Source organism: Periophthalmus magnuspinnatus, chromosome 24, assembly GCF_009829125.3.
Source record: "Periophthalmus magnuspinnatus isolate fPerMag1 chromosome 24, fPerMag1.2.pri, whole genome shotgun sequence".
NCBI classification, from domain to species: Eukaryota; Metazoa; Chordata; class Actinopteri; order Gobiiformes; family Gobiidae; genus Periophthalmus; species Periophthalmus magnuspinnatus.
The window spans coordinates 3,156,611-3,169,875 of record NC_047149.1 but is presented as its reverse complement, the minus strand read 5'-3'; the positions used below and the strand labels follow the sequence as shown (position 1 = coordinate 3,169,875).

At 45.0% G+C, this 13,265-nt stretch overlaps 1 protein-coding gene across 1 annotated transcript; it reads left to right on the top strand.

Moving 5' to 3' along the window:
* Positions 1-5,579: 5,579 nt before the first annotated feature.
* htr1b (5-hydroxytryptamine (serotonin) receptor 1B) lies at positions 5,580-7,866 on the top strand. The gene is made up of 2 exons (XM_033991384.1): positions 5,580-6,742; positions 7,740-7,866. The coding sequence occupies exons 1-2, from the start codon at positions 5,580-5,582 to the stop codon at positions 7,864-7,866; spliced, it is 1,290 nt and encodes a 429-aa protein (XP_033847275.1).
* Positions 7,867-13,265: the final 5,399 nt, after the last annotated feature.

Sequence of the window (13,265 nt, the reverse complement as noted above, 5' to 3'; positions counted from 1 at the left end):
ATAAAACAGTGTTTCCCACAGATTTTGTTATGATGATGATTTTGATTTGATCATTTCTTCTCATTTGCGCTCACGTTTGACCAGCGTCGTGTCTTTAATGAGTTTATGACACAATGACAAACACAGTCTAATGTTATTAGGATGTAGTCCTGATTATTTTACGTGATGGGACAACCATAGTCTCCTATATTGATTGGAAAATTCTCCATGGAGATAGATATGTTTTACAATGTTTCCCGAGTATAGATTTAACTTTTAATTATTTCCATGGAATCAAGCAGGCACCGTGCCACCTCCAGAAAATGACATAGTGTAGCTTTACTTTAGGACACAATATGAGGTGTGGCACTCTCACCTGAGTGTGACTAAAAAAAGCAGGGCGAGTGAAGGCCGAGTCTCTGCTGAGAGCAGCAGCAGGAGCGGCTGAAGTAGCAGTAGCTGTGATAGTTGCAGTAGTAGCAGTAGTATTCGTACATGTAGAAGGTAGGACATAAGTGTTTGTGTGGACATCTAGGAGCAGGTCAGGCGTCTCAGAGTCACTCTCCACCAGCTGATCTGTGTCTTTGATGGGAGCAAACAGATCCTGGGAAAAAACCTCCAGCACCTCAGATTCTGAGGGAGAAATAAACAAAATGGTACGAAATTACACAGGAAACACAAGTCACTTTAAAGAGTCGCCTTAAAGAGTCACTTTAAAGAGTCATATTAATGAGTCACTTTTAAGAGTCACTTTAAAGAGTCACTTTAAAGAGGGGGTATTCTGCAAAATATATATTTTTTTAATCTTTCTCCCATATTCTAACACTCTTTCCTCATCAAAAACATGAAGAGGTTTTAGATGTCATCCATGCATGTTTGAGTAATCTAGCGATCTCTTCCTGGGCCCTATTCAAACTCTCCTTACGGCTAGCAGTATGAGTCAGGACAAGGCTCCACCCACAAGCCTACATCACCCGTGCTCCCACACGACAATTCTCCATAAATATACAAAAACATGATACAAAACTGTACACAGCAACCTGACAAACCTGATGTGATGTGCAGTAGTTTCATTAGTGGGATGCAGCTGAGAGTGTTGTGATAGTGCTCAGAAGGGGAAAGGACTTAGCACAGAGAGCAAAGGGGCGAGAGGACTCAGAGCGCCAAAAATAAAAGTGAAACTTATAAAACATGTTAATTTGTTGTTTTAGGCAAACAGCATTTTCAAAAACAATAAAAAGAAACAACACAGAAGAAAATACCCCCTCTTTAATATTCCAAGAAGTAAAATACTCCTCTTTAAAATAATGAGTCTGAAGGTTTAGAGTGAAAAACTGGTTCTTGTATGAGCTGGACTCTTCCTAGACTTAATGTACCAGTTGCAGTAGTGGTATTAGCCATAATATTTGCAGTAGTTTTATCAGAGTAATGTGTTTTGCAGTAGTCTGTAATAATGAAGCCAAATGCTCCATAGGTCTGTGTATTTGCCCTTTTCACCACACTCACCTGCTGTTCTGCTGCACCTGAGCACCTTTAAGACAAATATCCCACAATGCAACTTTAACTCCGCCTCTGCACATTCTCCACACTGAGCAGCGCTAATGAGATGGGGTCAAACTGGGGCATTTGTCATCATCACAGAACATAAGCATGTCCTCAGCATCTCAATATCTTTACAGTTTGCTTTAGTAGTAGCAGTAGTAGTAGTAGTAATACTAACAGTAATAGTAATAGTAGTAGTATCAGTGGAACCTTCTCCAGATCTGACACTGGAACCTGGCTGAAGGATTTTGCTTAAAGTACATGTTTTAGGATACCTTTTGGTGGTTATAGTGATGCTGTTGCAGCAGTAGTAGTAGGGAAGCATCGAGTTGCTGAAACTGGAGACAATAGCAGTTTACAGTTTCAGTCTAGTTAGACCCTCCCTTCAGACAGATATAGACAGTGCCCACCAGCACTAATCTGACCAGAATTGAAGAAGCGGCTTGGATGGGCAGCGAAACGCCTTCACTCCTACTACGATTTGTCCAGTTGACAGATTTAATTTCGTCTTTTGCTATGGATCAGACCTGGACGACTATGGGATTACATAGATGTTGAGTTGCAGTAGTAGCAATAGTACTCATATGAAGTCATATGATGTTCTGCTCTTGTCTGTGTTCTTATAATCGCTAATGTTTCCTCAGCCTCCCGTCTCCCTCTCTCTCTCACTTGTATGTTCCTCTAGTTCCTCTGGTTCCTCTCCTTTAGCTCTCCTCAGCAGTAGTTCTTGTCTGAACCTTAGCACCTCTCTGCTTTCATCCTCTGCTCCCTCTTACCCTCTTGCCTCCCTCCTCCCTCCCTCATCTCTCTCTATCTCACCTGTATGTTCCTCTGGTTCCTCTCCTTGGGCTCTTGTCAGCAGTAGTTCTTGTCTGAGCCTTAGCACCTCTCTCTCCAGGTCTTCTGCTCTCTTCTTCCAGATTTCGTTGCTGTTCCTCAGATTTGAAGCCAGTTTTTGGGAGAATTCTCGGACACTGGTTCCTTGGGGTTTGGACTTTATGATGGCCACTGCCAGCGCCATCTTCAGCTTCAGGAACAGCAATCGCTCCTGCTCTGTAACTGAAAATGGATCAAAGTTATTCCAATGTAATGTAGAAATAGATTTAAATGGCACCAATTATTCTCTTAAAGGCCCCAAATTATGCTATTTTGTGATCTCTGTTACAATGTTGTTTTTTTCTCATCACAAACAGACTTGGAGCTGTGTTTTGTTTCATTCACACAACTTTAACACACAAACCCTGCAGCCTGAGTTCTCTCAAAATGAAAACACTCTTTTCCACCTTGTGATTTCATGTGGTAATACAGGAAGTGCTCCACTGTGGTTTTAAGCTCCACACACCTTCACTAGATTCATTTGTATGATTTCGGCCCAGGAATTGCCTATCTCTATTCAACTAAAGGTAAAAGGAGCTGTTAACTTGAAAACTACCAATTCATGACATCAAAAGGTGGAACAGAGCATTTTGAGCTTTGGAGATGTTACAGACTAATAATAAAGTGTAACTCAAACATGTGTGAATGAAACAAAACACAAGTCCAGGTCTGTTTTTGAGGAGATAACAGCATTATAAAATGGATTGAAGCTTAATAAATAGACTTAATAAAAGAAACAAGTCTGCTGACATCCGCGTTGGAAAATTGGAGTGCCCAATGGGAGCTGGCGTCAAAACTGTTGTGTTCTTTATAGAGCCATAATAACAGAGACAGGTTTATGCCCAGAACAAACTCAACTCTCCTCTTTTATGGGATTAGAACCGTCAGGCTGAGCATGACCATGGGAAAATGTGGATTTGAATCATTTTATCTCAAACATTATGTCAGTAGTATAAATGTCACTGTTACCTTTATGTACTTTTACAAGACTGCAATGAGCAGTTTCACAGTGTAGGGGCGCTGCAGTAAAAGAAGAGCAGTGTCTGTTACACTCACTGAACAAGAGAAACACCGCTGTAATACAGTATCACACACTATTACACTGTTACGTTATTTTACTGGGATTTAAGATTCACATTTTGTCATTGTTTTATGATTCTACTTGAGGAGGAGTTTTAATGACAAAAACATGTGTCATCTTACATTAATTTTATACAGTAAAAATGGAGGATTCTGGCATTATATTGTTTAAAATTACTAAAAGTATCACAGGTTAAGAGCATTTACGACTGGACCTCACAGTCCCACTTTAAACACAGTGAAGTCGCTGTCTTTCAGTGGGATTACCTCGTGTCGAGTCTCTTTGTGTGGACATTTCTCCAGAAAAGTCAAATTCACGGAGGCTAATGCTAAAGATGCTAATTAGCCCCGAGCTAGCGCGATGTGAAGTGTTTTCACAACACTCTTCAGGATAAACTACAGCGCAGACACAGACACAGACTTTTTACATTTGACAAACGTGCTCGGGTCCGCTGGGACGTGGAAATCATAAAAACACACACAAAAGTGAAAATGTTTAGGCGAACAAAGTTTCATTTGAAATGAATGAATGAGCCAAAAAGGAAGTGACGTCCTTCCCGCGTCACTTTTAATAAACTATTTAAAAATGTAATTTAAAAACATGAACACTCGACTTGGCTGAATCGGTATTATGATTTAAGACAGAAACGTAATAGTACTGCACGTTTTCTGATAACTATTTGCAGCATTATTCCGCATACGCCGCGTCTTGTAACAGATTAATGAGGCGTCTGTGGGACTTTGTTTAGTTCTGCTCTTTAGTAAAACACACACTTAAGGATTAAAACACGTATTCATATTTGTTGTTGCAGCAAATACGTCGGAAATGAACCTTGCTGCGTCGTGACGTGAATGATGTGTATCTCACGTTTAATTAAATCTGGGGCTGATACAATAATCAGCCCAAACACCATCGCAAAGCAAACTAATTAATTTGTTTCATCCGCATTCAGAATCCAACCGCTGTCTCCTTCCTCCAGCAAAGAGCGTAGTCCTGGTTTAGTCCTGGTTTAGTCCTGGTTTAGTCCTGGTTTAGTCCTGGTTTAAACCTGATTTAGTCCTGGCTTAGTCCTAGTTTAGTCCTGGTTTAGTCCTGGTCTAGTCCTGGTTTAAACCTGATGTAGTCCTGGGTTAGTCCTAGTTATTCCTGGTTTAGACCTGGTTTAGTCCTGGTTTAGTCCTGGTCTAGTCCTGGTTTAAACCTGATTTAGTCCTGGCTTAGTCCTAGTTTAGTCCTGGTTTAGTCCTGGTCTAGTCCTGGTTTAAACCTGATTTAGTCCTGGCTTAGTCCTAGTTTAGTCCTAGTTTAGTCCTGGTTTAGACCTGGTTTAGTCCTGGCCTAGTCCTGGTTTAAACCTTGTTTAGTCCTGGTTTCGTCCTGCTTCAGTTCTGTTTTAGTCCTGGTTCAGTCCTGGTTTAGACCTACTCTAGTCCTGGTTTAGACCTGGTTCAGTTCTGTTTTAGCCTCGCTCTGGTTCGTAACACGCTGATTGAGACGTTGTCGTTTATCTTTGGTTTTATGTCCGGGTCCAGTATCTGTCTCCTCCCGCTAATGCACGTGCCCGCGGCTTCACCTTGAGAGAGAGAGAGAGAGAGAGAGAGGGGGGGGGGGGGGGGGGGAAGTGGGGGAGAGAGGGGGGACCTGAGGGATGGAGGGCGAGAGAGAGAAGGGTAAGAGAGAGCGCGAGGGGCGGTATAAAAGCGGCAGACGCACGCACGTTTCACGCATTCCAGCTCCAAACCTGAGCGCGAGAGCGAAGCGAAACTGGACCGAGATCCGCCTCAAGTCTGAGACCACCAAGTCCAGACCAGCGCGCGAGATCCGAGCACTGCGCGGGAACATCCTTTAAAATGGAGATGATGTAATGTTCGAAGGCGAGAGTATGGAGTGTCAGTGCGTAACGGTGGAGTTTTTGGATCATTTTAGTTTTGCGCAGAGACCAGGATGAGGAAGAGGAGGCAGAAGCGCGTCCGTGGATAACAGGGAGGATGGAGTCGCGCCTGTTCTGTGGACGCATTAAAGGCGCGTCCTTTTGACTTTTTCGGTAGATTTTTGCGCTTTTGCCGCTTCCGTGATGTGACGCGAGGCAGAGAGGAGAGGGATGGCCAGGCAGCTCGTGTCTGGAGAGCTGCTGCTGAATTTCTCCAACAACGATTCTTGGAATAATGTCACCGCGCGCCCGAGCCCCACGGAGAGCGGCGAGGCGGCGGAGCGGAACAGCTCGGCGTTCCGTGCCGGACTAGCCACGACTTTAGCGCTCATCACCCTGGCGACCACCCTGTCCAACGCCTTCGTCATTGTGACCATCTACAAGTCCCGGAAGCTCCACACTCCGGCCAACTTCCTGATCGCGTCTCTGGCGCTCACGGACCTGCTGGTGTCGGTGCTGGTGATGCCCATAAGCGCCCTCTACACCGTCCTGCAGACATGGACACTAGGGCAGGTTATGTGCGACATCTGGCTCTCCTCCGACATCACCTGCTGCACCGCGTCCATCCTCCACCTGTGCGTCATTGCGCTGGACCGATACTGGGCCATCACGGACGCGGTGGAGTACGCCAAGAAGCGCACACCGAGGCGCGCGGCGGGGATGATCGCAACCGCATGGGTCATCGCCATCTCTATCTCCTTGCCGCCGTTCTTCTGGAGGCAGGTGAAAGCGGAGGAGGTCACGAGCTGTAACGTGAATACGGACCACATCTTCTACACCATCTACTCCACCTTTGGCGCCTTCTACATCCCCACGCTGCTGCTCATCGCGCTGTACGGACGCATCTACGTGGAGGCGCGGAAGCGCATTCTAAAACAGTCCAACAACAAGCCCGGGAAGAGGCTGACTTCTGCCCATCTAATCACCAACTCGCCCGGGTCGGTCGCTTCCACCACGTCGCTGAACTATGGAACGAACAGCGAGCCCCCGTCCACCTGCTGTGAGCCGTCCTCGTCCCCGTGCAGCCAGGTCAAAGTCACGGTGTCGGACGCGCTGCTGGAGAAGAAACGCATCTGCGCCGCGAGAGAGCGCAAAGCCACCAAGACCCTGGGCATCATCCTGGGCGCGTACATCGTGTGCTGGCTGCCCTTCTTTATCTACACGCTGCTGGTGCCCACGTGCGCTTCCTGCTTCCACGCGGAGCTCTTTGACATCTTCACGTGGCTCGGGTACCTCAACTCCCTCATCAACCCGATCATCTACACCATGTCCAACGAGGACTTCAAACAGGCGTTTCACAAAATGATCCGCTTCAGGTGGTGCCGGGGGCGCGCGTAGAGCGAGCGCAGAGCGCGTTTCACATTCCGGTCACGTTTTTAATCAAGGGCGCAGAGACAAGACAATTACAGGTGCCACTATGACCCCGCGCGACAATGTGCCATGTTCCAAACGCGTTTAATCCGAGATGCAAAGAGATTGTACCGCAAACACAACAGCAAACGATCTGCCAAGCCAAAATCACGAGTCAGAACCAATCATATCACGTTTTAAATCAGAGACGCGACTCCACAATTTAACACGAGTGAAGCAATTATGAAAAGCCTCGAGCCAGACACGCTGCGCTCAGGAGAGGGACAGCGCAGACATACGACCTAATGTCACGTTTGTGACGCTACTGTCAATCACGTTTAGAATCCCTGTAGAGGGCAGAGCACCCACCTGTGGCGCCTCTCACACACATTTACCGTATTATGTGGCGTTTTATGGATCTGCGGATAAATGCATCACGTGATCGACATGTTCAGTCACGTTTTTAATCTGTTCAAAGCTTTTCTAATCACACACACAAAAGACACGCTCCGGATTTACGCGCAATGATCTCCAAGACGCGATAGATTACAGAGAAACAGGCAAATATGAACCCCGCGCCACGAGTCTCCTCACGTTTACGCGCGAGAGAACAACAAAGTTTAACCTTTAACCTGTGTGCTCCAGTGAGATACACGCGACAACGAGCCGAAGGCATCAGCGCTAAAGATCAGATTATTGATATAGCCTTGGATTTGTTTATAAACCTCACTCTATCAAATGCTTTGGCAAAACAAAAAAAACATGTATAAACGTTTAAAATTTTGAATCCCAATCCCAACTGGACGAGCAGGAACAAAATGAAAGCAGCGTGTGTGACAAAGTGAGGTCGTTAATAACCGAATAGAAGAGCCACGTGCTTCAAACGGCATGCGTCATGTCCACATGAGCTAGAGAGGAGTCTGCATCAGCACCGCGGACAGCGCCACAGACACGCTCCTGTTTGCTCCTGGGCTTTTTCAGCACAACGGACAGCACCAAGTCCCACAGCACCAAGTCCCACAGCACCAAGTCCCACAGCACCAAGTCCCACAGCACCAAGTCTCTGCATTTACCCGCGTCTCACTCAGCCCAGTCCAATGAAATCTGATCATTAGATTCATTAGACTGACATGACTAAGCACACAGGGAAATCTTAAAGAGGGGGCATATAGTTAGCAGTGCCAGTCTGTACAAGGCTCCGCCCACAAGCCTACGTCACCCGTGCTCCCACACGACAATTCTCCATAAACAAAAACACGATATAAAACTGTACACAGCAATTAACAATCCTGATGTGATGTGCAAACAAAAGTGAAACTTAATGCTTTAACACATAATATATTTAGATTACTTTTTATTACAAAACAATAAAAGATAATCCAAATATGTTATGTGTAAACGTTAATACCCCATAGAAGTAAATACCCCCTCTTTAAACCATGTATTTTAGCTCATGCGGACATTCAGATTTTGCCGCTCATACAAAATGAGTCGTATTTCAGCCACATTACTCTCTCCACAAAGTACAAAACCTGAGACCAAATGGTTTTAAAGCCTCTCTCTATGGAGGAGTTTATCCATCTATACTCTTATGATCTTTCTTAAAATGGCCTGGGTCTATGGGGGGCAGAAGGCACCGGTCTAAACAGGGAAAAAGGCCCGGGTCTACACGGGGAAAAAGGCCCGAGTCTACACGGGGAAAAAGGCCCGAGTCTACCGGGGGAAAAGGCCCGAGTCTACACGGAACAAAAGGCCCGGGTCTACACGGGGCAAAAGGCCCGGGTCTACACGGGGAAAAAGGCCCGGGTCTATGGGGAGCAGAAGACCTGGGTCCACTGGGGGCAGAAGTCCTGGGTCCACAGGGGGGCCAAAGGGGCCATTGAAACTCAGTAGAAACTGTCTGCAGCCTCGTTGAGCCGTATAAAATGATGCCACTTCATGTTTGTGTTTGACTCTTTTGAAACTCATCGCTCTTCAGACAGTCTGCACCCGAGCCTGCCCCAAAGCTCCACTGGATCACACATAGAGAGAGCTTTCAGGCCTTCTTAAAACTTTTTTGACAGTGTTTGCTAATGCGTGCATTGTGTCTCCATGGTAACCGCTTAACATTCTGCCATAGAGATACATGTAGAACACCCCCAGCGTGATTCCACAGCAAAGTATCAAAACTGTAGCAGATTTATCTCCTGCTCCTGTGCAGTTCCTGGGTGGGGGCACACACTAAAAGTACATGTGACATGAAAAACACAGGTCCAAACGTCTCAGATCCAGAGGGATGTTCTGAGCTCCTTCAGCTCCGGGAGATATCCTCCTGTTTGGTTCTACAGGTCCATAAGTCTAAGTCTGAGCCGAAGGAGGACTTCCTGAAGTTTTGTGAGGTTTGGGTGAATGTGGAGGCTAAGCTAAAGCTAAGCTATCTCTGCTTTGGTCTGGTGGGTTCTGCACTTTGAAGAGTGAAGAGATTTTTGAAAGCACAAAACGCTTGGACTGAGCGAGAGTGAGCTCCGAGGACAAAAAACTGTTGAATTTACTCATTCTTCTGTGTTGAGTCAAAGGGATTTACCGGTGCCTACTTCAGAAAGACGAGACCGAAACCTGTGCAGCCCACTTTCAACCACCAGGGGCAGCAGTTTCAGCTTTCACGCTGACTACACAGCACTTTATCAGTGTTGGGGAAATTGGACAAAGTGAAAATGTTTTGAACAGTTCAACAGGAGGGATATTTTTCAAGGGAGCTCTGGATGAGCAGATTAATGAAGGAAGAGCATTAGCAACAGTTTTGATTGACAGCGTGCGAACAGAAAGGGACGTTACCTTCCACAGCCTTGCTCCTGATTGGCTCTTTGGTTGCTATGATACTCGTAGTCGGCATTCCAAATATGGAACTTTGCTCCAAATTGACCGCTGTAACTGCTATCCTCGATGTCATTCCTTTGTAGGTGAACGCTGTGGGTGACGTCGCACTCCCCTGGTCGTCTTCTTTATAAAGACTGTGGGTCAGGAGTATCTAGCGGGAGGATTCTCTGCATGTTTTGGCTTTAGAGGAGGCACACAGCTGCAGTGGGGCTGTTTAAATTCTGCAGGTGAAAGATAAAAAGCACAAAATCAAATGCACAAATTGAGCACAATTCAACTCAAGCCATTTGAAGTTCATGTCCTGTTTGTAATGGACCTGAAGCTATGACTGTGCTGGAGGTCCACACAGATAAGCCATAGACCGGGAAAAGCACAAATGTTCAAAGGAAGCTAAAGGACGGCAGTTTGGGGCATGTTTGAGCAAATCTCTCCTCTGCTTTAAAGACCCATATGACTCTACTCTCTGATCTGTGTCCTAATGTTGTTTCCTCATCACAAACAGACCTGGAGTTGTGTTTTGTTTCATTCACACATGTTTAACACACAAACCTGCAGATTTAGGCTGAGTTCTTCTCTCAAACAGAAAACACTCTGTTCCACCCTGTGATGTCATGTGGTGACACAGGAGGTGCTCCACTGTGTTTTTAAACTTCATACACCTTCACTAGAATCATTTGGATAATTTCAGTCCTGGAATTGCCATTTTCGACAGAACTAAAGGTAAAAGGAGCTGTTAACTTGAAAACTACCACTTCATGACATCACAAGGTGGAACAGAGCATTTTGAGCTTTGGAGATGTAGACAGACTGATAATAAAGTGTTACTGAAACATGTGTGAATGAAATAAAATACAGCTACAGAAAACAGCATTAGAACATGGAAGTGAGTACAAATATTGCTTTCAGAGTACAGGGATCGTCCATCCGTAGCCTCTGATCTGTAAGAGCATTGCTGTGAGAAAGAGTGAGAGCTTTAGACACAAACGGACAGTGAGGAGCAGAAGCACCAGCTCCGCTTCAGCTCAGCTTCAGTTTTGAACAGAAAAATTAAGGTGTTGTGTTCAAAACGTGATTTAAAACAGGTGAAAGGCTGAACCCTGCAGCGCCCTCGTCCTCCTGTTTCAGCTTTAGTGCCATTTGAACAGATTAAACATTTTTAACATTTTGTCATTTTGTCCAGTAGCTCTAAAGTTCAGTCAAATCACAGATGCTGCCATGATTCCGAGGAAGTGCATCTAACATAAAAGCAATATGTATCAAAGGAGATGTGTGTAGTTTGAATTTGAGTTTGGTGTCATGCCTCCTCTTCTGGGTGCGCTTGTTTTGTCCCTCTGGCCACTGCTCCTGTGTTTTTTGTGAATTTGGTTTACCTTCTCTGGGTTGGGTGTGTTTATTTCGCTCCTCCTGTGTTTTGGGTGCGTTTGGTTTGTTCTTCCTGTGTTTTGGGTGCACTTGTTTCACTCCTCCTGTGTTTTGGGTGCGATTGTTTCACTCCTGTGTTTTTGGTGTGTTTGGTTTTACTCCTCCTGTGTTTTGGGTGTGTTTGGTTCGCTCCTCGCGTGTTTTGGGTGAGCTTATTTCATTCCTCTTGTGTTTTGGGTACTTTGCCTCGCTTCTCCTGTGTTTTGAGTGTGTTTGGTTCGCTCCTCTCGTGTTTTGGGTGTGCTTGTTTCTCTACTCCTATGTTTTGGGTGCATTTGATTCATTTTTCCTGTGTTTTGGGTGGATTTGGTTCCCTCCTCCTGTGTTTTGGGTGCGTTTGGTTAGTTCTTCCTGTGTTTTGAGTGCGTTTGGTTAGTTCTTCCTGTGTTTTGGGTGCTTTTGGTTTGCTCCTCGTGTGTTTTGGGTGCTTTTGGTTTGCTCCTCCTGTGTTTTCAGAGCGTTTGGTTCTCTCCTACTGTGTTTTGGGTGTGTTAGGTTCGCTCCTCCTGTGTTTTGGGTGCGTTTGGTTCGCTCCTCCTGTGTTTTGGGTACATTTGGTTTGCTCCTCTTGTGTTTTGGGTGTGTTTGGTTTGTTTTTCCTGTCTTTTGGGTGTGTTTGGTTCCCTCTTCCTGTGATTCGGGTGCACTTCTTTCACTCCTCCTGTGTTTTGGGTGTGTTTGTTTTGCTCCTCCTGTGTTTTAGGTGCATTTGGTTCGGTCCTCCTGTGTTTTGGGTGTGTTTGGTTCGTTCTTCCTGTGTTTTGGGTGCGCTTGTTTTACTCCTCCGGTGTTTTGGGAGCTTTTGGTTCGCTCCTCCTGTGTTTTGGGTGCGCATGTTTCACTCCTGTGTTTTGGGTGTGTTTGGTTCGCTCCTCCTGTGTTTGGGTATGTTTGATTTGCTCCTCCTGTATTTTGGGTGCGTTTGGTTCTCTCCTCCTGTGTTTTGGGTGCGTTTGGTTCCCTCCTCCTGTGTTTTGGGAGCTTTTGGTTCGCTCCTCCTATGTTATGGGTGCGCTTGGTTCACTTCGCCTGTGTTTTTGGTGCGTTTGGTTCCCTCCTCTTGTGTTTTGGGTGCGCTTAGTTCGCTCCTCCTGTGTTTTGGGTGCATTTGATTCGCTCCTCCTGTTGGTCAAACGGCTGCATCAGGTTTTGGTCTCGTCTTCGTCACTCTGCAGTTTTTCTCAGACGTGCCTGGTCCAATAACAAATCAACACAAGACTCTCTCTTGCTCCCACTGGCCAATCAAATCACACGCTTTGTCTTTGTCAACCAATCAGCTGCTGTCTTCTGCTATTTTGAATTTTGTTCATTTGTAACACTGCAAAAATACCTGTGTTCTTCAGTGAAATGAGTTTGATTCAGAATCACATCTGAACAGTTTTGCTGACAGTTGAAGTGTTTGTGTGTTTGACTTTTGGCCCACACATTCTGTGATTTAAATATATTTTTCATACTTAAGAGCTAAATGATCCAACAGTGCACTTTGAATGAGGTGTTTCTCCATGGCAACCATTTTGCCTAAACAATAAAAACATAATAATTATATCCAACACTTAATTCATGTTCATGTTAGTACATTTGTCTAATAGGCTGCGTTCATGTTCTGAATGTGACGATGTCATAATCTCAGATGGAGGCGGGGCCTGTTTAACTCTGTATAAGTCTATATAACTCTATGTAACTATATATAACTCTATATAACTCTATATAACTCAGTGGGAGATTCACTATTTTTAAATAAATCTCAAAATTCTTCTTCACAAATGTTGAAACTTCTCATTATTAGTTTGGGATCAGTTCCACAAACTCGTCATATTTATTTTGTGTCTTAAAGTCCTCTGACGAGTCTCACGTCTTTGGGCTTGAATCACGGCTCCACTTTATGAAGAGATTGTGAAAAAATCATTTGACTTTTGTTTATTTAAACTGAAGAGATGACCATGAACTTTGTGGCAGTGTTTGTTTCATGTGGATAGTCCCAGTGATTACACAGATATTAACCATAAACCAGAAAAACACATCAGACAGTTACACAGAGAACTCCACCTGAGAGTTCAGACCTGTCTCAGACTAAACTAGAGGGTTCTACAGTGTGATGATGTCACGTCAACGCAGCCTATTAAACATTCCCACATTGTAATTCTTGGAGATGTTCGTTGTTGCAGTGTGGAGTCTGAGCTGTTCTTTTATCATCAAGCAAATGTAAATGTAGAAATCTCTTTGAATCTG